Source organism: Syngnathus acus, chromosome 9 (genome assembly GCF_901709675.1).
Source record: "Syngnathus acus chromosome 9, fSynAcu1.2, whole genome shotgun sequence".
Classification (NCBI taxonomy): Eukaryota; Metazoa; Chordata; class Actinopteri; order Syngnathiformes; family Syngnathidae; genus Syngnathus; species Syngnathus acus.
The window spans coordinates 19369212-19392814 of record NC_051094.1 but is presented as its reverse complement, the minus strand read 5'-3'; the positions used below and the strand labels follow the sequence as shown (position 1 = coordinate 19392814).

Below are 23603 nucleotides of genomic sequence, written 5' to 3'. Positions count from 1 at the left end.
CATCTACTATCATAGAAATATAAGTTGTAATCAGTATATTCCTGAGCAATTAAAACATTTAACAAATATAAATAACTGCTCTTTTTTGCATTTAAACATCAGGAGCTTGAATAAACATCATGATGATCTAGTTACTCTACTAACAAACACAGGCTGCAGCTTTGACGTAATTGGCTGCAGTGAAACTTGGCTGAATGACAGGTCATACACTGACATCTTAAAACTTAATGGCTATAAGTTGTTGACTAAGAACAGATGTGGCAGATCTGGCGGTGGCGTGTGCCTATATATTTCCTCTGCATACAACGTGAGGATTTGTGATGACATTGTCATAGCAGACAACCACAGTGACTCCCTTTTTGTTGAAATAAGCGGAAAAAGCAGGAAAAACCTCATTATTGGTATAATCTATCGTCCCCCAGACGCTGATCTTGAAATCTTTAGGACCAAACTGGAGGAAGCATTATTTTCTATAAATGATAATAACAAAAGCTGTGTCCTCCTTGGCAACTTCAATGTTGATCTTTCCAAGGATGATACAGCCAAAAATGACTTTATAAACACATTACACTCTTCATCCTTCTTTCCCACGATAAATACTTATACCAGAGTCTCTCACTCAACTAAGTCAATTATTGATAATTTCATCACAAATCTTCAAAACGCCACACTTACTTCTGGAACTGTACTCTCTGAGATTTCTGATCATTTCCCTATTGTATTATTCATTGACCTCCCTGCTAGGCCCCCACCTACTCGTCATACAATAAAATCAAAACTACTCAATGAAGAAACCATACGACGTCTAGGTGAGGACCTGCAGACCAAGACATGGTATGGAATATATAATTGTAGTGATGTTGATGCTGCATTCGAAACTCTAACCAAAGAAATATCCGACTCTATTCAAAGGACCATTCCTGAGAAAGCTATCATATGCAATACAACTACCGTATTTTCCGCCCTAAAAGGCGCACCGGGTTATAAGGCGCACCTTCAATGAACGGCCCATTTTAAAACTTTGTCCATATATAAGGCGCACCGGCTTATAAGGCGCATAAAATAGAAGCTATACTGCATCAAACTGAGGTTGACTAGGGTTGCGGTATGCATCCACTAGCCAATAACCAACGAGCCCTCTATAAACAATCGCGTTTCTCAAACGATCTCCTATAAAATGATCAGAACTGACTAAAGTTCGATCTAACGCATTGGTACTACTTACCTATGTTTCCCTTCCATATCGATCCGTAGATTTACTCGAAACATTAACAGAGCAGCCTATTTTGACATGAAATAGCCTGGTACGTATAGCAGCTATCGCAATAGCATTAGCCATCCGCAAAGTCTCACGAGCCTCAGCGAAGTGTAAACAATCGCGTTTCTCAAACGATCTCCTATAAAATGATCGGAACTGACTAAAGTTCGATCCAACGCATTGGTACTACTTACCTATGTTTCCCTTCCATATCGATCCGTAGATTTACTCGAAACATTAACAGAGCAGCCTATTTTGACATGAAATAGCCTGGTACGTATAGCAGCTATCGCAATAGCATTAGCCATCCGCAAAGTCTCACGAGCCTCACCTCGCAATCTCCCATGAGCCTCAGCAAAGTGTAAACAATCGCGTTTCTCAAACGATCTCCTATAAAATGATCGGAACTGACTAAAGTTCGATCCAACGCATTGGTACTACTTACCTATGTTTCCCTTCCATATCGATCCGTAGATTTACTCGAAACATTAACAGAGCAGCCTATTTTGACATGAAATAGCCTGGTACGTATAGCAGCTATCGCAATAGCATTAGCCATCCGCAAAGTCTCACGAGCCTCACCTCGCAATCTCCCATGAGCCTCAGCAAAGTGTAAACAATCGCGTTTCTCAAACGATCTCCTATAAAATGATCGGAACTGACTAAAGTTCGATCCAACGCATTTGTACTACTTACCTATGTTTCCCTTCCATATCGATCCGTAGATTTACTCGAAACATTAACAGAGCAGCCTATTTTGACATGAAATAGCCTGGTACGTATAGCAGCTATCGCAATAGCATTAGCCATCCGCAAAGTCTCACGAGCCTCACCTCGCAATCTCCCATGAGCCTCAGCAAAGTGTAAACAATCGCGTTTCTCAAACGATCTCCTATAAAATGATCGGAACTGACTAAAGTTCGATCCAACGCATTTGTACTACTTACCTATGTTTCCCTTCCATATCGATCCGTAGATTTACTCGAAACATTAACAGAGCAGCCTATTTTGACATGAAATAGCCTGGTACGTATAGCAGCTATCGCAATAGCATTAGCCATCCGCAAAGTCTCACGAGCCTCACCTCGCAATCTCCCATGAGCCTCAGCAAAGTGTAAACAATCGCGTTTCTCAAACGATCTCCTCTAAAATGATCGGAACTGACTAAAGTTCGATCTAACGCATTGGTACTACTTACCTATGTTTCCCTTCCATATCGATCCGTAGATTTACTCGAAACATTAACAGAGCAGCCTATTTTGACAGGAAATAGCCTCGCGGGTACAACAGCTATTCGGTGACGCCCCCTGACTACAGTTGCCGTAATGCTGGGAAGCGATGCGACCTTGTAATTTATTAGTCGTACTAAAACGTACTGAAACATTTTGGCAGAGCACTGTGTACAACCAGTATGGATCAACAAATTCATCAGTTGATCCATATATAAGGCGCACTGGCCTATAAGGCGCACTGTCGGCTTTTGAGAAAATTTTAGGTTTTTAGGTGCGCCTTTTAGGGCGGAAAATACGGTACTCAAAATCCATGGATCACTAAGGGCATATTAAAGTCTATTAAGCATAAAAATAAATTATGTAAAAGATACATAAATAAACCTAACCATAATAATAAAAATTAGGGGTGTAACGATTCATCGATACACATCGATGAATCGATATAATGCTCTACGATTTATTGGCATCGATGCTAAACGTAAACATCGATTTATATCGCCGTGTTTGACCTCGGACATTAGACGCGACTTTATTTTGAAATCCAGTTCATTGTTGCTTGCTTCCTCTTTCCGGGAGCAGTGCGCGGCGTGTTGTGTTGTGAGCAGAGCAGGCACGTGAAAGGGGAGTCGACAACTAGTACGCGGCTCCTGGGCTGGTGCTATGGCTAGTGTCCAAAAAGACGAGGAAATTTGCTCCCCTTTAGGCTTCAAGTCATTCGTTTGGAAGCACTTTGGATTCCAAAGAAAAGATGGCTCAACGGACAAGACACGTGCAGTTTGTAAATGCCATGCGGTGATCAAATATTCAGGGACCACAAATCTCGCCGCACATTTAAAGAAAAAACACGACATCAAAGTTCAGTGTTAAAATAAGCACTTTGTATACTACAATACTCTTGTAATTTCCTAAATACAGAGTTTGCAGTACCTTGTTGATTTTGCGTATGAATTGTTATAAATCAGGATATTGTTCTATATTTTTTATTTAAAAAAATAAAAATATCGATCATAGAGCACTATATCGTGATGTATCGTGAATGAATTACAGCAGGCTTTAAGATATCGGCAAATATCGTATCGTGCTTCTTTGTATCGATATGATATCGTATCGTGACAAAACCCGCGATTTACACCCCTAATAAAAATGCATATATTCATTATAGAAATAAACTTACACATATTATCAGAAAGCGGAAGAGTAATCATTTTGCCGACTTGATAAACGAATCACAGGGTGATTCCAAGAAATCTTGGAGAGTACTGAACAAGGTCTTGAACAGAAGCCAAAAAACTCCTGTATTCCCTGACCGTGATAATAATACAAGCAACATCACCAGAAACAACAGTCTTGCCGACGAATTCAATAACTACTTTGTCTCCATTGGCAGCAACATATCCAGTAAAATCAGTCAGCCTCAGGATGCCTCGTTTAAAGACTACCTATCAGGTAATTACCTGGGCTCTTTCTTCCTGAATCCAACTAACTGCGATGAAGTGTATAAAATAATCATGAATATGAAGAATTCAAACTCAGCTGGAGCAGATGGTATCTCAAGTAAAATTCTGAAAAGCATCTCCAATATAATAACTGCACCTCTTACACATTGCATCAATCTGTCTCTACTCTCTGGAGTAGTGCCACAAATGGCAAAAATAGCACGTATCAACAAAAACAATCTTACAGACCAATATCAATTTTGCCTACTCTTTCCAAGGTTTTGGAAAGAGTAGTTTACAATAAACTTAACAGCTATCTAAACAAACTAAACATCATTGCCCCATCCCAGTATGGATTCAGAAAGGAAAACACTACATATATGGCAGTACTTGACTTGACTGATGAAATCTACGAGGCAATTGATAAAGGCGAATATGGCATTGGGATTTTTCTGGACTTGTCTAAAGCTTTTGATACCATTATGATTGACATTCTTGTAAATAAATTACAACACTATGGTATTAGAGGCCTGGCGTTAGACTGGTTCCGCAGCTACCTGTTTGGAAGACATCAATATGTTTCTATTAACAACCATAAATCTTCATACAAACCCATCAATCATGGAGTTCCCCAAGGGTCCATCTTAGGGCCGCTCCTCTTCATCTTGTACATAAATGACATTGTTAATACTTCATCCATACTACGTAAAGTATTATTTGCTGACGATACAAACTTGTTTTTTCCCACAAAAATCCAAATACACTTGAACAAATTATAAATAGTGAGTTAGCAAAAATAAACATATGGTTTAAATGCAACAAACTCTCCCTAAATGTCAATAAAACAAACCACATCGTATTCCGCTCCCATAAAAAAAAGGACATTGACCAAATTTGCATAAAAATCAACGGACAAAACATTGAAAGAGTCAGCTCTACTAAATTCTTGGGGATCCACATTGACGAGTTCTTGAACTTTAAAAGACATATTGATAATCTCACAATCAAACTGTCTAAATATGCTGCTTTGTTCTTCAAATTGAGACATTATCTCCCACTCACTGCACTTCTTATTCTGTAGAAATCCTTATTTGAACCTCATCTAAAATATTGCAATATTATATGGTGTAACACATTTCCAACCCATTTAAAAAAGCTTGAGATACTTCAGAAAAAGGTCGTACGTGCCATAACATGGTCTGAGTTTAACGCCCCCACTAAAACAATCTTCCACCGACACAATCTTCTGAGGCTTGTTGAACACAACTATTTCCAGAATGCTTGCGTCATCTATCAGACTGTCCATAAACAGAACCATAAACTCTGTCAACTCATCCCAATCTGTACTCCCAGCCACACCCACACCACCAGGAATAGCAATCTAATCATTGGGAAAAAACGGAAACTAAAATCTACAAGCTTTAGCATTGTGTGCAGAGGGCCACAAATTTGGAATGAGCTTGACGAAACACTAAAAATGTTGCAATCCATATCCATCTTCAAGGCAAATCTAAAAAATCAACTCCTATCAATGTATGTTTAATGTGCTGATTATTAATCGCATGAACACCTGTGTCCTGTTGTTAATTTATTAATTGCTAATGTACTTCACATCAAATCCAGTGTAACCAGAATACTGAGACTATCTATTACTTGTCGTATGTTTATTGTGTGTTGTACCTTATTGTGTGTTTATTGTTATTGTCTATTATATATCTGTATGTTGTCCATAATGTAAGGATATCTGGCCAATATCTGATACTTATGGGAAACCGGGCCCCCTATTAAAAGCTTTAAATAGCTTGCTTGGGGTGACCTTTCACGCATCCGACTGTGTAATACTGTTTGTTGTATCATGTTGTATGTCTTGGATATTGCGTGAATAAACTCAAACTCAACTCAACTCAACTCAAAAAAAGCGGTCACCTAATTTTGGGTTGCCTTTATTTCTAAAACCTCTGTCATCATGACAACTGTTATATGAATGGCATTGCACCTGCTAGGTGACAAGTTTGATTGTGCTAGTATATCAACAGAGGGCACCGAAAAAGTTGGAAGATTGTTCCTAAAACCACCAGAGAAAATAGCCACAAATGCCGACTGTTCTACCAAAATATGTTACGGGTATGTGAAAAGATAAATATTTATTAATTTTCAAATCAGGGTTCCGAAATAAACTTTTTTTTAACCCCAGAAGAGTCATGAATGACTTTTTCCTTCCTTTTCTTTCCGTAATATGTAATACAGTATAAACGTCAAAATATCAATATTTGTTAATGACTGATTTTCAAAATATTGTATTCAGAACTCATGGAAGTCATGCTTTTGCAACATGATGGCATAAACACTCTTCTGAGCAAATATGTAGTAGATCCAGTTATACCACATATAGAATAACAATAAATAGATAAAATAAATAAATGCTAGCATTAGCTTACTGGTTAACTTGACTGCAGTGCTTGTTTACATGATGTGTTGATAAATATTGTGAGGGGATTTATTTTGTCACGCGTTATGTATGCATGGACAAGTCTTCTGCCGTTGACATCTTTTAATCAATCAAAAAGTTTGTGGAGCAAGTAAACGCTACCTCGGCTAAAAAACTACAAATACGTCCAACCGGAAAGGGGGGCGTATATCTCGCGGCCTGGAGGGAGTGGGGTGTGAAGTATCTCATTTAGATTTAAAGAGACCGCACCAAAATGGCTTGCTCTCAGCCACACCTCAGAGGGACCTGTGATGTTATCAAAACGAGAAATTCAGACAAATGCATCGCTGTTCCACTTTATATAGACCACAACTGAATGAGTAAAATGTAAAACGGAAGAATTTATAAACGTGATATGGAAGCTTTAAGTCAGAAGAATGTCTCTGCCTCTTATGCGCAATTTTGTAATCGCACTGTATAATTTCTTTTATAACTTCCCATAACTAGACCACATCCTGCAATGTGGGCTTAACCTAACTGTTGGCTCTGATACAAGGCACTGTTGACATCTGCTGGCAATTATGACTCAATAAAATCATTCCCAAGCTTGATATTTTGTGAGCAATTGCATAAAACATCTACTATCCAATGCATTAAAAAAACGCAGTATTCGAGTTAACCCATCCGCTGAGTCAATATATTATATGGTAGCATTTAACACGTGGGTGGGTGCAAATGAGTGGGTACAAAAGTGTCTATTGGTGCACACAGCTCTAGTTGTTTTTGCATTGGTACACACATGATCTTACCTTTTACAATCAATAAATTAGGCAATTGTATTTTGATTTAAGCAACAAAAAATCTGAAGAGCTGTTTGGAAGAAAAAAAGACGCAACATTACCATCTTACTTACATAGTACTTGTACTATATACTGAGATCAATGTATCTCAGCTTCATGTTAAGTCATTATGTTATTTGGTATATTTATTTTGTTGTAGAGCAGATGCTAGAATAACCGTACAGTCTGTACGTTTGTGTGTCTGCAACAGGACCCCATGAAGGGAGCGAGACGGCAACAGCTATACAATAGTATTAATCCTCTCCTAAAACTTAAGTGACAGGCAACTTTTAATTTCATCCATTTTCAACAGTGCTTATCCAGCTCAGGGTCAGGGGGTTGCTGGAACCTACTCCAGCTGACTTCGGTTGGAAGGCAGACCACCCTGAACTGGTCGCAGCTAGTCGCAGAGCATGCAACTTTAAATTTGAAATCCAAAAAGGGATCTAGAGACAGACGAGAACAAAGTCAATACTTGACTTACCTTGCAATATATGAACATGTTGATGTCCATCCATATGATAAGGCAGGTGACCTGTCAGTTCTCTGAAAAGCCTGATCTGGTCCTTCAGCTCTAGCTCCACCTTAACACAAAAAAGAAAACTTAAGTGGGAAACATAATACACCCCAGTTAATCACATAGATCAGGGGTTTTCAACTGGTTTTGTCCAAGGGACCACCCTTATAACCAAGAAGCAACTTGGGGATCACTGCTTTGGCGGAATATTATTTTATTTTGCACCGAAGGTGGATAGACCTACCGTGTTTTCCCATGCATAATGCGCAAAATTTAACTAATTTATTGCCCTAAAATCTGGGGTGCGCATTATGCATGGATACAACAATTTTTGAAGAAAATCTCCCTCGAAATAAAACTTGAAATCACACCTTTCTTCTTGTTTGTTGTCAATCGCGCATCGCATTCAGCCATCCTGCCCAACACAGTCAGTAAAATTCATAATTGACGACACATCGTTTGATGCGATGATGCAATCCTTGATGGTGTGTTATTGTCAAATATTGTTTGTTTTTTAATCTCCATCGCAGACCGGATATCATATGGAGGCCGCCATTACAGTATGCGCAGAACGGATGCGCAAGACACGTCAGCTATATAAAGAGCGAGAGTTCAGTTCTCTACCTATTAGTTTCAATTCACAGTTTAATTAGCAGTTTCAATCAGCAAATAACAAAATGCGTATTACAGGTAATATTTTATTTCACAACACTTTGCCTTGTTCCTTTCTTCTCTGCTGTTCACTTCAAACACGCTCCATACGAACACAATGCTCTCGTATCAGACGCTTGCTCGATCACCTGCTCGTTTGCTGCCACAATGTACCTTACACAAATCCGAAACATTTCTTCGCTATCGAGTTTGCTAGCGCATGCGCAGTGATACTGACCGGCAGAATAACATCCGGTTGTTCCCAAAGATGATCTTTTTTCTGAAATAATTTTACGTTTACGGACTTAAGTAAGAGTCAAAATTTGGGTGCGTATTATACATGGGTACAGGCTTTTTTCCAGCATCGACATGCCATTTTTAGGGTGCGTGTTATGCACGGGGGCGCATTATGCATGGAAAAACACGGTATACAGGCTTTTTATTTGCATCTACTTTGGGAATCTCAGCAACATTTGACATAATTTGGATGGGTAAACGATTAAAAAAAAAATGCTGGAAAATAAATCAAGTCTAAATAATGAATCTATTTTATTTTTAAAACTGTCACAATTATTTTCCATTTGTAGCGGCACGGTGACGCGCTGGTTAGCACCTCTGCCGCACAGGTCAGAGGGTGTGGGTTCGATTTCACCTCTGGCCCTCCCTTTGTGGAGTTTGCATGTTCTTCCCGTGCCTGCATGGGTTTTCTCTGGGTACTCCGGTTTCCTCCCACATCCGAAAAACATGCTTGGTAGGCCGATTGAGCACTCCAATTTGCCCATAGGCGCGAGTGCGGACGGTTGTTCGTCTCTGTGTGCCCTGCGATTGGCTGGCAACCACTTCCGGTTGTCCCCCGCCTACTGCCGGATTACTGCTGGGACAGGCTCCAGCATGCCTGCGACCCCCTTGGTGACAAGCGGTACAGAAAATAGATGGATTTTCCATTTCCAATTTCACGGACCACCTTCAATACCTCCACAGACCACTCGTGGTCAACCTACAGGGATTGTCTACCGGTGGTCCTGGACCACCGGTTGACAATCCCTGACATAGATGGTAGAGGAGCAAGAAGTGATTGCCTGTTGAAGAACCAGGACCAAATTTTTATGCATTCTTCACTTTTTTAAAGACAATACGTTTATATGCAGTCAATATTCGAGTTAATGCCAGAATTCGTGTCTCTGAAACAATTGGAATTAATGAAACATGCCTTAATGGACAGAGGTGCTTGCTCATTTAAATGGCCCGACTGAAACGGTGAAGCACATCGATGTCATGGTGCAAATAGACGTCGTATCTGCTTGTTAATTTCTATCATAACTAAAACTATGAGAAGAGATTTGTGTCAAAATTATTCACACAAATACAATCGCAATTTTTATGTTTGGATCAACAAATATAATTGAGTTTCACATGTTTTTCCGATCCACAAATTACATTTGTGATTATCACGTTTTTTTTCTTGTGTGGATTTATTTTTAGTAAACATTCAATCCTGTGTGTGAATTTCCAAATATATTTGGAGCATCATGCCGTTTTCAAGACCCACACAACACACACACACACTATGCCGCTTTGTGGGCAAAATGGGGGTTCCGCCGATCCCCCACAGACATTTGTGTGTGACAAACTGACTGGCCGATCAACTACATAAACAAAAAAAAACATAAAAAAATATCTTACCATGTATTTGATTGTTGAATAATATGTTACTTATTCTGTGTGTGCTTCTATCCTACCACACCTAGTAAAATTGGATTCCTGTGTAAGTTTATTTTATGTGGCCATAGAACACAATATTTTGCAGGCCTTCGAAAATGGATAAAAATCCTCAAAATGGCTGGTAGTGGTACTGGCTCTGCCACGAATGGCTGGAATTTAAACAACCATTAGTTAAACAATTAGCTGAATGAATAAGAAAAAAAAATTGTGAGGCTTCTCCTAGTACCTGTTCCATGCTTAGCTGATGTCGTTCCAGTGCCTGACGGAAGCCCATCTTTCCATGGAAGAAACCACGCTCGTCGACGAGTGTAGAGGCTGCTCGGAGGCTCTGACACACAGGTATACCTTCTGATAGGTTGGCATGGAGCCCAATTGGGATGCTGTGTCTGATAGAAAAAGTCCATTAATTCTTTTTCAACCTCAGTGTCAATTCAGACTAAACTTTCTGGGTTTTTTCCCTAACTTTCTGCCTTCACACACGTTATTCTAAGCCATTGACTTTATCCATCTATTTCATTTCTTGCACTTTATTGTGTCAAGTGACATGGTGGTACGAGATGGTGTAAAATTAGGTATTGAATTTGGCCCAGGCACATTGGCTATCCCAAAACATGTAGTAGTTCAAAATTTCACCAGGAGATGGTGTTAAAGCTTGACATAGGGGTGACCTGATGGAAATTAACAAATCTAATAAATTAAATAGTTAGCAATTGGGAGGACACGACCTGCTCAAACACGTAGCAACCCACAATTTTGGAATATGAGTTTGCTATGCCATAATTTTAAGATGTAACAGCTTGAGCAATATCAATATATGTGTTTAAGTTGGAGGAACCCATTATTGTGTTAAGTACTATTATGTGTTGAGATTGATTTTTATTAGACAAGATATATGTGATTCATGTTGCAATGTTTTGTCCAACCTGTATTTAACATTGGTGTTCCATCCATACCTGAATGTATTAAGTTGAAGAGGAGACATTAAGGGCTAATACTAAAAGAAAGAACGAGCAAAACAGGAAACATCTGCATCCGGTGATTGCTGCTTGAAGCAAGGTTGCCAAGACAACCATGGTGCACCTACGTATTACGATGAGGTAATGCCAGAAGCCTATAAATATGTTGCCCGGACACAGAGCGGGCGCGCTTCTTCCTAGTCAGGGCGATGGCCGTGACGCTGCCCGGAGTAAAAGAACGAAGATGGATTTTGCATTCTTTTTGAGATTGAACCAAAATCTACTAAGATGAATTTCCAGAGTCTTCGAATTGGACTTTGTCAAATTTTAAGCTTCGAGGAAGGCAGAGGAGACAGCCGCCCCGGGCAGAAAGGAGAAGTCGCCAATTTTACTTTTTTGGCTAGGCTCCTCACGGCCAGACCTTTCCTCTTTTTTAAACAGAATTCGGATTTTGGAACAAAGGAGAGCCGATCACTCGACTTGTTCAACCAAATAGGATTTTAGACCTTAAGTCTCCTCTCTTGTTCTGTGTGGGTGAGTCTTGTTATTTTGTTTTTTCGACTTGTAATTCTTTTTCTTGCTTATTCATTAAATCTCTTAAACCTTAATTCGGTATCGATTATTTCGTATTAACTATGTCGAGCATGGTTTTATATGCCGTAATTACAACTTTAAAATGTCTTTATTTCCCTATCATAGTCATTCTTTAAATCTGTTCAATTATTTTTAAAGTGAAGACAGCTTTAATCCTTAATATCAGGAATTGTCAGATCTGGTTCGAAGTAGTTATCTTGAGCTCAGCTAGGGCGAGGGCGCTCTAGTAAATTAACGAATCCTTGAGGTCTTAACAAAGGCATCTAAAAATATCCGTAACGTAATACCAGCATCAGACAACCGAAGGGAGTCACCATTATGGCGCGGTCATTTCGACGACTCGCCTCGAATAGAGTTACTCGGCTCGCGCGTCGGATGACTTGAGAGGGGTTGGCGTCATATAGAAATTAGATTGATTCTAGTAGAATTAATTTAACTCGGGTGGTCAGCTACGGACGAGTCCCTTCGCCCCGGCTTATTGAACCCGTTACTGGGGAGCCGGAGGCACTTTAATAAAAAGTGCCCGTTTGACATTTGCCGTACAATTTCTTCAACATTTTTCAACTGATTCTTACCGTTCCACCTTCAACGTATTCCAAAAATTCATGCCACGGGCGCTTGCATTTTTTTCATTCCAAAAATGTCCCAAAATTTACAAAGTTTTAGCCAAAATTTCACTTCTCATTCTCTCAAACTATACAGCTTATCCCTACTGATTCCAAGAATTCACCCTCACCAAAAATTATACATTGTCCCCATTACAAGACCGACAAATATTTGGACTTATTCAGGTTTTCCCATCTAATTTCTACATTTCGTGGCTGATTCATGCTGTTCCAAATTTAAACTATTCAGCTCATGCCTCCTAATCTTCCACAATATTCCACAAGTTTTAATTCTGACTATTAGTTTTCACATGCGCTCTCTCCAGAAATTCCATTCTCTAATTACTTTTGTTTTTGGTCTTTATCATGTGTTTACAAATAGCATTCCTGCTCATTCCTCCTCTCTAAGCAACAGGTCTGCCCAATCAAAGAAAATTACTGAGTCATCATTTCAGTGGTCAGCAGTTCAAAAACATTTTTTGTCTCGTGTACCCGCTGAACGTTTTTGTCAAACTGAGAATCCCTTCACGCTTACATTTTGATGACACAACTGGCTATAAAATTAAAATAATTTCAATTAAAAACTTAATTTGGACAGTAAATTCTTAGGCATCATCTTTTACCATCAAATTAAACATTAAAAATATGCTGTTGCATTCCGGTGACATCATTGCGACAAATGCTACCCTAGAGCGATAGCTCCCTCAACAAGTAACACATTTCTCCCCCGTAAAAATGAAAATAAAAATGGAATGGAGCTGGGGCTCGAAGGCGAGTGTCTGGTGGCCGGGCCTTTGCCCATGGGGCCCGGTCGGGCACAGCCCGAAAAGAAGACATGGGTCCCCCTTCCCATGAACTCACCACCTCTGGGAGGGGCTAAAGGGGTCGGCTGCAAAGTGAGCTGGGCGGCGGCCAAAGGAGGGGTCCTTGGCGGTCCGATCCCGGCCACAGAAGCTGGCTCTTGGGACATGGAATGTCAGCTCTCTGGCTGGAAAGGAGCCCGAGCTGGTGTGCGAGGCAGAAAAGTTCAGACTAGACATAGTCGGACTTGCCTCCACACACAGTTTGGGCTCTGGTACAACACCTCTTGAGAGGGGCTGGACTCTCTTCCACTCTGGAGTTGCCCACGGTGAGGGGCGTCGAGCAGGTGTGGGCATACTTGTTGCTCCCCGGCTGGGCGCCTGCACATTGGGGTTCACTCCGGTAAACGAGAGGGTATCCTCCCTCCGCCTTTGGGTGGGGGGACGGGTCCTGACTGTTGTTTGTGTCTATGCACACCAAACAGCAGCTCAGAGTACGCACACTTTTCGGAGTCCTTGGTAGAAGTGCTGGAGAGCGCTCCTTCTGGGGACTCCATCGTTCTGCTGGGTGACTTCAATGCTCACATGGGCAATGACAGTGAGACCTGGAAGGGCGTGATCGGGAGGAACGCCCCCCCTCCCGATCTGAACCCGAGCGGTGCTCTATTATTGGACATCTGTGCTTGACACGGATTGTCCGTAATGAACACCATGTTCAAGCATAAAGGTGTCCATATGTGCACTTGGCACCAGGACACCCTAGACCAGGGGTGGGCAAACCTTTTGACTGGCGGGCCAAATTTGGTTCTAAATTTAGACCGGGGGGCCGAACCAGGAACAGATGGATGTAGTGTTTGTGTGAAGTAATAGAAATTTTTCACCACCCTTCACCAAAGGACCCTTCACCACTTTTACCCCTCACTATCCGCAGTAATACTATTCTCTCCACAGACACCTTCAAGTTCCTGGGAACCACAATCTCTCGGGACCTGAAATGGACCGGCCACATAGACTCTGTCCGGAAGAAGGCCCAGCAGAGGCTGTACTTCCTGAGACAGCTCAAGAAGTTCAACCTGCCGCGAGAGCTTCTGAAGACCTTCTACACTGCCATCATCCAGTCTGTCCTCTGCACCTCCATCACTGTCTGGTTTGGATCGGCCTCCAAACAAGACAAGCACAGACTGCAACGGACAATCAGGACTGCAGAAAAGATCATTGGAATCAACCTCCCATCTATCCAAGACTTGTACCTGTCCAGGACCAGCAAACGTGCAAGGAACATCTCTACAGACCCTTCTCACCCAGGTTGCAGTCTGTTTGAACTACTCCCCTCCGGACGGCGTTATAGAGCTCGGTACGCCAAAACCAGCAGACACAGAGACAGCTTCTTCCCCCAGGCTGTTGCTCTGATGAACTCCCACCATTCTTAGAGTCTCAGAGTCATTACTGTGCAATAACATCCTGCTCTCCACACCTTTTTGAATTTGTCTATACTGTTTGTACTATCCCCTCCGTGAGTCGTCACCTTATCGTGGTGGAGGGGTTTGCGTGCCCCTATGATCCTAGGAGCCATGTTGTCTGGGGCTTCATGCCCCTGGTAGGGTCACCCATGGCAAACGGGTCCTAGGTGAGGGGCCAGACAAAGCACGGCTCATCAGCCCCTTATGATGACAAAAATTAATGGATCACGTTTTCCCTCGCCCGGACGCGGGTCACCGGGGCCCCCCTCTGGAGCCAGGCCTGGAGGCGGGGCTCGAAGGCGAGCGTCTGGTGGCCGGGCCTTCGCCCATGGGGCCCGGCCGGGCTCAGCCCGAAAAGGAAACGTGGGTCCCCCTTCCCATGGGCTCACCACCTGTGGGAGGGGCCAAAGGGGTCGGGTGCATTGCAAGCTGGGCGGCGGCCAAAGGCAGGGACCTTGGCGGTCTGATCCCCGGCTGCAGAAGCTGGCTCTTGGGACATGGAATGTCACCTCTCTGGCTGGAAAGGAGCCCGAGCTGGTGTGCGAGGCAGAAAAGTTCCGACTAGATATAGTCGGACTTGCCTCCACGCACAGTTTGGGTTCCGGTACAAGCCCTCTCGAGAGGGGCTGGACTCTCTTCCACTCTGGAGTTGCCCACGGTGAGAGGCGTCGAGCAGGTGTGGGTATACTTATTGCCCCCCGGCTGGGCGCCTGCACATTGGGGTTCACCCCGGTGAACGAGAGGGTAGCCTCCCTCCGCCTTCGGGTGGGGGGACGGGTCCTGACTGTTGTTTGTGTCTATGCACCAAACGGCAGCTCAGAGTACCCACCCTTCTTGGAGTCCCTGGAGGAAGTGCTGGAGAGCGCTCCTTCTGGGGACTCCGTCGTTCTACTGGGTGACTTCAATGCTCACGTGGGCAATGACAGTGAGACCTGGAAGGGCGTGATTGGGAGGAACGGCCCCCCCGATCTGAACCCGAGCGGTGTTCTATTGTTGGACTTCTGTGCTCGACACGGATTTTCAATAATGAACACCATGTTCAAACATAAGGGTGTCCATGTGTGCACTTGGCACCAGGACACCCTAGGCCGCAGTTCGATGATCGACTTTGTAGTCGTGTCATCGGATTTGCGGCCGCATGTTTTGGACACTCGGGCGAAGAGAGGGGCGGAGCTGTCAACTGATCACCACCTGGTGGTGGGTTGGCTCCGATGGTGGGGGAAGATGCCGGTCCGACCTGGCAGACCCAAACGTTCTGTGAGGGTCTGCTGGGAACGTCTGGCGGAATCCCCTGTCAGGAAGAGCTTCAACTCCCACCTCCGGCAGAGCTTTTCCCACGTCCCGGGGGAGGCGGGGGACATTGAGTCCGAGTGGACCTTGTTCCGCGCCTCCATTGTTGAGGCGGCCGACCGGAGCTGTGGCCGTAAGGTCATTGGTGCCTGTCGTGGCGGCAATCCCCGAACCCGCTGGTGGACACCGGCGGTAAGGGATGCCGTCAAGCTGAAGAAGGAGTCCTATCGGGCCGTTTTGGCCTGCGGGACTCCGGAGGCAGCTGACAGGTACCGGGTGGCCAAGCGGAACGCGGCTTCGGCGGTTGCTGAGGCAAAAACCCGGGCGTGGGAGGAGTTCGGCGAGGCCATGGAGAATGACTTCCGGACGGCTTCGAGGAAATTCTGGTCCACCATCCGGCGTCTCAGGAGGGGGAAGCAGTGCAACGTCAACACTGTTTACAGTGGAGATGGCGTGCTGCTGACCTCGACTCGGGACGTCGTGTGTCGGTGGGGAGAATACTTCGAAGACCTCCTCAATTCCACCGACACGCCTTCCATTGTGGAAGCAGGGCCTGGGGACTCTGAGGCGGACTCTCCAATCTCTGGGGTTGAAGTCACTGAGGTAGTTAAAAAACTCCTCGGTGGCAAGGCCCCGGGGGTGGATGAGATCCGCCCGGATTTCTTAAGGGCTCTGGATGTTGTGGGGCTGTCATGGCTGACACGTCTCTACAGCATCGCGTGGACATCGGGGACAGTGCCTCTGGATTGGCAGACTGGGGTGGTGGTTTCCCCTCTTTAAGAAGGGGGACCGGAGGGTGTGTTCCAATTACAGGGGAATTACACTCCTCAGCCTCCCTGGTAAGGTCTATTTAGGGGTGCTGGAGAGGAGGGTCCGTCGGGAGGTCGAACCTCGGATTCAGGAGGAACAGTGTGGCTTTCGTCCTGGCCGTGGAACAGTGGACCAGCTCTTCACCCTCAACAGGATCCTCGAGGGTGCATGGGAGTTCGCCCAACCAGTCCACATGTGTTTTGTGGACTTGGAGAAGGCGTTCGACCGTGTCCCTCGGGAGGTTCTGTGGGGGGTGCTTCGGGAGTACGGGGTACCGAGCCAACTGATAAGGGCGGTTCGGTCCCTGTATCACCGATGCCAGAGTGTGGTCCGCATTTCCGGCAGTAAGTCGGATTCGTTCCCAGTGAGGGTTGGACTCCGCCAAGGCTGCCCTTTGTCACCGATTCTGTTCATAATTTTTATGGACAGAATTTCTAGGTGCAGCCGAGGCGTTGAGGGTGTCCGGTTTGGGGACTTCAGCATCGCGTCTCTGCTTTTTGCAGACGACGTTGTGCTGTTGGCTTCTTCAGGCCGTGATCTCCAGCTCTCACTGGAGCGGTTCGCAGCCGAGTGTGAAGCGGTCGGGATGAGGGTCAGCACCTCCAAATCCGAGTCCATGGTCCTTGATCGGAAAAGGGTGGAATGCCCTCTCCGGATCGGGGATGAGATCCTGCCCCAAGTGGAGGAGTTTAAGTATCTTGGGGTCTTGTTCACGAGTGAGGGGAGGATGGAGCGTGTGATCGACAGGCGGATCGGTGCAGCGTCGGCAGTAATGCGGACTCTGTACCGGTCCGTCGTGGTAAAGAGAGAGCTGAGCCAAAAGGCAAAGCTCTCAATTTACCGGTCGATTTACGCTCCTACCCTCACCTATGGTCACGAGCTATGGGTCGTGACCGAAAGAACGAGATCCCGGATACAAGCGGCCGAAATGAGTTTTCTCCGCAGGATGTCCGGGCTCTCCCTTAGAGATAGGGTGAGAAGTTCGGTCATCCGGGAGAGACTCGGAGTAGAGTCGCTACTCCTCCACGTTGAGAGGAGCCAGATGAGGTGGCTCGGGCATCTCATCAGGATGCCTCCTGGACGCCTCCCTGGGGAGGTGTTCCGGGCATGTCCCACCGGTAGGAGACCCCGGGGACGACCCAGGACGCGCTGGAGAGACTATGTCTCTCGGCTGGCCTGGGAACGCCTTGGGATCCCCCGGGATGAGCTAGATGAAGTAGCTGGGGAGAGGGAAGTCTGGGAGTCCCTCCTGAAGCTGCTGCCCCCGCGACCCGACCCCGGATAAGCGGAAGAAGATGGATGGATGGATGGATGTTTGTACTATGTGTCCTCTCTGCATCCATTGCAGCCTGGTCATCCTGGAAGAGGGACCTTCCCATCTGTGGTCTCTTCTCAAGGTTTCTCATTTCCCCTAGCTGGAGTTTTGAGTTTTTCCTTGCCCTTTTGGGAGTTTAAGATCAGGGGATGTTTGAGAATATTTGCCATTTTTCACATGTCCTGAGTGTTAGTCACCTAACTGTTGAACAGAGGGTGTGATTTACCGAAGTCAAATTCCTTGTTTGGCACGCTCAAACATGGCGAATAAAAACTCTTGAATCTTGAATCTTGAAATGACATGTAAAGGTCATTGCATAAAAGGTTTGTACTTTTAGTAGGTAGTAAAGCATGGACATTCCAAAAAAGCTTTTAGAAAACAAATGCATTTATTAACAGCATTAAAAAATATTTCACCAAAAAACTATTATCAGTGATTCTCATTATATACGACACTGTTATTATGAATAATAGTTTCCATCACTTCAGCGCCTGCAGGTCAGATTTATGAAATATGTTTATCTAATGAGGCGAAATCACATCAAACGGCAAACATTCTGATCAAATACATAATCTTGAAGAATCAGTGAAAGAATACATCTAAATAAAGTAATAAAGAAATCAATATTATTGTTGGTCTCCCTTTTTTGCAAGTGCATCATGGTCTGGAGTAAAATTTGTTGCGGTAATTCTTAGGATAGAGCCGAGGCGTCACTCCGTTAACCTAGATCTGTGACGGGCTTTGTTGACGTTCATGTGGCTGAACGTCTGCTCACACACGTAGGTCGAGCCAAATTGTCCACTCTTTTTTTAAACACTCGGCACTCAGTGTCCACCTTTCTTTTCCTCGGGCCACTCATTTTAATGGAAGGATTCCACGGGAAGATTTGTGGGTGGCATTAGCGTAAAACTGTATCTGAAAGCTCAGCGCGCGAATTACAAGAATGCTGACGTCACAGCCCACACTCGAAATTCGGCACTGATGGAAATAGAGCGCGGAGTGCGCCGGGTCCGTACTACTTAGTACGTACACGCATTTATGACTGTGCACCGAGCTTTCTGACACGGCTTCCGGGAGTAAATGCGCGGGCGGGCGCTTCCCCATCTATTGGGGAAACATAGTAATTGCAGGGAAAATGACCAAAAAAAAAAGTTTAATAATACAATTTATTCAGGTTTGGTGGGCCGGATTAAACGGCCCCGTGGGCCGGATGTGGCCCGCGGGGCCGTAGTTTGCCCATATCTGTCCTAGACCGCAATTCGATGATCGACTTTGTAGTCGTGTCACCGGATTTGCAGCTGCATGTTTTGGACACTCGGGTGAAAAGAGGGGCAGAGCAGTCAACTGATCACTACCTGGTGGTGGGTTTGCTCCGATGGTGGGGGAAGATGCCAGTCCAACCTGCCAGACACAAACGTACTGTGAGGGTAGGCTGGGAACGTCTGGCAGAATCCCCTGTCAGGAAGAGCTTCAACTCCCACGTCCAGCAGACCTTTTCCCACGTCCCGGAGGAGGCGGGGGACATTGAGTCCGAGTGGACCATGTTCCGTGCTTCCATTGTTGAAGCAGCCGACCGGAGCTGTGGCCGTAAGGTGGTCGGTGCCTGTCGTGGCGGCAATCCCCGAACCCGCTGGTGGACACCTGCGGTAAGGGATGCCGTCAAGCTGAAGAAGGAGTCCTATTGGGCCGTTTTGGCCTGTGGGACTCCGGAGGCAGCCGACAGGTACCGGATGCCCAAGCGGAACACGGCTTCGGCGGTTGCTGAGGCAAAAACTGGGCGTGGGAGGAGTTTGGCGAGGCCATGGAGAAAAACATCCGGACGCCTTCGAGGAAATTCTGGTCCACCATCCGGCGTCTCAGGAGGGGGAAGCAGTGCACCGTCAACACTGTTTACAGTGGAGATGGCGTGCTGCTGACCTCAACTCGGGACGCCGTGAGTCGGTGGGGAGAATACTTCAAAGACCTCCTCAATTCCACCGACACGACATCCATTGTGGAAGCAGGGCCTGGAGACTCTTTGGTGGACTCTCCAATCTCTGGGGTCTAAGTCACTGAGGTACTCATCAAGGGCAAGGCCCCAGGGGTGGATGAGATCCGCCCAGAGTTTTTAAAGGCTCTGGATGTTGTGGGTCTGTCTTGGCTGACACGCCTCTACAGCATTGCGTGGACATAGGGGATGGTGCCTCTGGATTGGCACACTCCTCAGCCTCCCTGGTAAGGTCTATTCAGGGGTGCTGGAGAGGAGGGTCCGTCGGGAGGTCGAGTCTCGGATTCAGGAGGAGCAGTGTAGTTTTGGTCCTGGCAATGGAACAGTGGACCAGCTCTATAACCTTGGCAGGATCCTCGAGGGTTCATGAGAGTTCGCCCAACCAGTCCACGTGTTTTGTGGACTTGGAGAACGCGTTTGACCGTGTCCCTCGGGAAGTTCTGTGGAGGGTGCTTTGGGAGTACGGGGTGCCGAACCAACTGATAAGGGCGGTTCGGTCCCTGTATCATCGATGCCAAAGTTTGGTCCGCATTTCCAGCAGTAAGTCGGATTCGTTCCCAGTGAGGGTTGGACTCCGCCACGGCTGCCCTTTGTCACCGATTCTGTTCATAACTTTTATGGACAGAATTTCTAGGCGCAGCTGAAGTGTTGAGGATGTCCGGTTTGGGGACCTCAGCATTGCATCTCTGCTTTTTGCAGGCGACGTGGTGCTGTTGGCTTCTTCTAGCCATCATCTCCAGCTCTCACGGGAGCGGTTCGCAGCAGAGTGTGAAGCGGGCGGGATGAGGATCAGCACCTCCAAATCTGAGTCCATGGTCCTCATTCGGAAAAGGGTGGAATGCCCGCTCCGGATTGGGGATGAGATTCTGCCCCAAGTGGAGGAGTTCAAGTATCTTGGGGTCTTGTTCACGAGTGAGGGCAGGATGGAGCATGAGATTGACAGGGGGATCAGTGCAGCGTCGGCTGTAATCCGGACCCTGTACCGGTCCGTCATGGTGAAGAGAGAGCTGAGCCAAAAGCCAAAGCTCTCAATTTACCAGTCGATCTATGCTCCTACCCTCACCTATGGTCACGAGCTATGGGTCGTGACCGAAAGAATGAGATACCGGATACAAGCGGCCGAAATGAGTTTCCTCCGCAGGGTGTCCAGGCTCTCCCTTAGAGAGAGAGTGAGAAGCTCGGTCATCCGGGAGAGACTCGGAGTAGAGCCGCTGCTCCCCCACGTTGAGAGGAGCCAGATGAGGTGGCTCGGGCATCTCACCAGGATGCCTCCTGGACGCTTCCCTGAGGTGTTCCGGGCATGTACCACTGGCAGGAGACCCCGTGGACGACCCAGGACGCGCTGGAGAGACTATGTCTCTCAGCTGGCCTGGGAACGTCTTGGGATCCCCCGGGATGAGCTGGACGAAGTAGCTGGGGAGAGGGAAGTCTGGGAGTCCCTCCGAAAGCTGCTGCCCCCGCGACTCGACGCTGGATAAGCGGAAGAAGATGGATGGATGCATGGATAAAATGAAAAAACAAACATAGTTGAGATAGAAGGGTGATTAGGGGAGAAAGGGTACTCCAAAGAAAGGCACTGCAGAAGACCCTGCAACCAACGTAAATGCAAAGAACAGCGATCTGACGCGGGATGCTGAGGCTAACGCTAATTATCAAGCTAATGATGGAGTGGGCCTGGTTAAAGTTTAGGAGGAGATATGGGGAAATTGTGATCACTTCTTTCCGTGACGTAGTCAGGCTGATGTGTCACAAATTATCTTTTCCTGCATTTTTTGAAGTCTTCCTGCATTTGGTTCGCTCCTTCTCCACACAGTCTGTCGTGTGTGTGACCCTGTACATTCCCAAAGCCGAGTGGCAGCCCCGCAGAATAGCGCATAAAAAGTTAACTTTCGTTTTATCCAGTGGAAGAGGCGGTATGAGGGCATTTATGTTATATTGCATATATGTTTTAAAAATCTGCAAAGCGGTTGAGTGATGTGAGGAGGAAAGTGAAGCAAAGAAAAGAAAGCCTGAATTGAGTGGAAGTAAAGAGGGTGAAGACAAAAGTTAAAAAGAATAACGTAAAAAATATATAAAAAATAAATAACTTAAGTTAGTTTTAAGTTAAGGTTACATAAGTTGAATAAAAAAACTAAAAAAAATAGACTAAGTTAATTTGAAGTTCCCATACTGTAAGTTATTTTAAGTTACAGAAAGCATGAATCTCTAAGGTACAGTGAAAATGAAAATAAAAAAATAAAACAAAAACCCCTTTTTATTATTTATTTGTAATTTATTTCTTTATTTTTTTATTTCCAGCTTGTTGTGGTTTTTGGGTTTGACAGTGTACACAGGAAGGTTGTGTCACGTCTTCGCTCTCGCCCTGCTGGCCAGCTAATACGCCCTCTGTGCTAAACCTCAGGAGCGCGCACCGCCAATACAGAACACGTGTGCTAATGACGCTGATTGCCACCACTTGTCCCGTGGTATCCGCTGATTTGGGCGTGGAAATAGATGCCATTCGCTGGTCCATCCTCGCCGTTTCGGTTTGACACACGTACACTTGCCACCTGATTCACATTTGCCTGATCTGCTGGTTAGCATTACACCTGGTTGGTTGTCTTGGCTTGACACCTGATTCCTGTAACGAGATGCCACCACAACGCATGACGCGAGCTCGCTGTCAGTCGCCTCGTGCACCTGCTCTGCTGCGTTCCAGCCTCCCTTTACCCCTTTTCACATTCCTAAAATAAACACTCCGTATTCCACCTGGGTGTCCTGCCTCGTGCATGACAGACTGGCTGCCACGCTTCCCACGCTTGTCCGCAGTGACGCACATTGCTCAGAGGCACGCGCCGCGCTATCAGTATGTATTTAAACGCCATTCTCCCGTCACTTATAAACCTGCAAAGTAGCGCATTTGCTAGTCATTATTGCAAAACGCGCACAATACACTAAGTTGTGGACGACACTGGCATTCCCTGAACTGCTGTGGGACCTTTTCCTCATGCCACATGGACCGGAATAGTAGAGTCAGTTTCTGTATCATAGCAGGGCCTCCTGCCTTTTACATTTCAGCAGGGATAGCGTCGGATCCAGTTGCTTTGCCAAAGGAGAGTTGCTTGACAGTCTTCCTGACTTCTTCAGTGGGTAGGTTGTCCAGGTCAAGGTTGGGTTCTACTTGAGGCAGGCGGTCTATGGCTTTGTCGTTGACTGAGGCTGGGCTGTTGAGGACGCTGTTGAAATTTTCAGCCCATCTCTCCAGTATCTGCTTCAAAAACGCTTGGAATTGTGGCTGTCAGCATAGCCCTGGATTTTATCTGCTTTGTTGCTGAACCAGTTGTTCTGCATCTTGTGTAGCTTCTGGATTTTCGTTTTTGCATTGGTGAAGGCATCCTTCTTGGGTCGCGAGGATGGGTCGTTCTGATGCGTTTGAAGGAGTTGTTTCTCTGCAAGCAGCACCTGTATCCCTTCCTCGTTTTCATCAAACCAGTTTTGGTTATGCCGGGCAGCAGGTCCAATGTGGTCAGAGGCAGTCGAGTATACGACGTCTCTGAAGATTTTCCTCTATGCTGGCCCCATCATTGTGCATTGTATCAGTTAGTTTATTCTCAAGGTCCTTAGAGAAGTCATCTGCAATTTTGCAGCTCTTCAACTTGGGGATGTTCAGTTTTATCATAGTCTTTTGGCATTGGGGTCTTCTCATGGGCAGGATGCAGAGTTT

The 23603-nt window shown here is 45.6% G+C and overlaps 1 protein-coding gene across 3 annotated transcripts in view; it reads right to left on the bottom strand.

The window, feature by feature from the left end:
• ydjc (YdjC chitooligosaccharide deacetylase homolog) overlaps window positions 1-23603 on the bottom strand; it is a 72355-nt gene that overhangs the window by 13911 nt on the left and 34841 nt on the right. For all 3 annotated transcript variants that reach the window (XM_037259546.1, XM_037259547.1, XM_037259548.1), the window contains exons 3-4: window positions 10310-10469; window positions 7678-7777 (exon numbers count right to left, since the gene is read on the bottom strand). In XM_037259546.1, the coding sequence (XP_037115441.1) occupies window positions 7678-7777; window positions 10310-10469 (260 nt within the window). The remainder of the gene's footprint in view (window positions 1-7677; window positions 7778-10309; window positions 10470-23603) is intronic.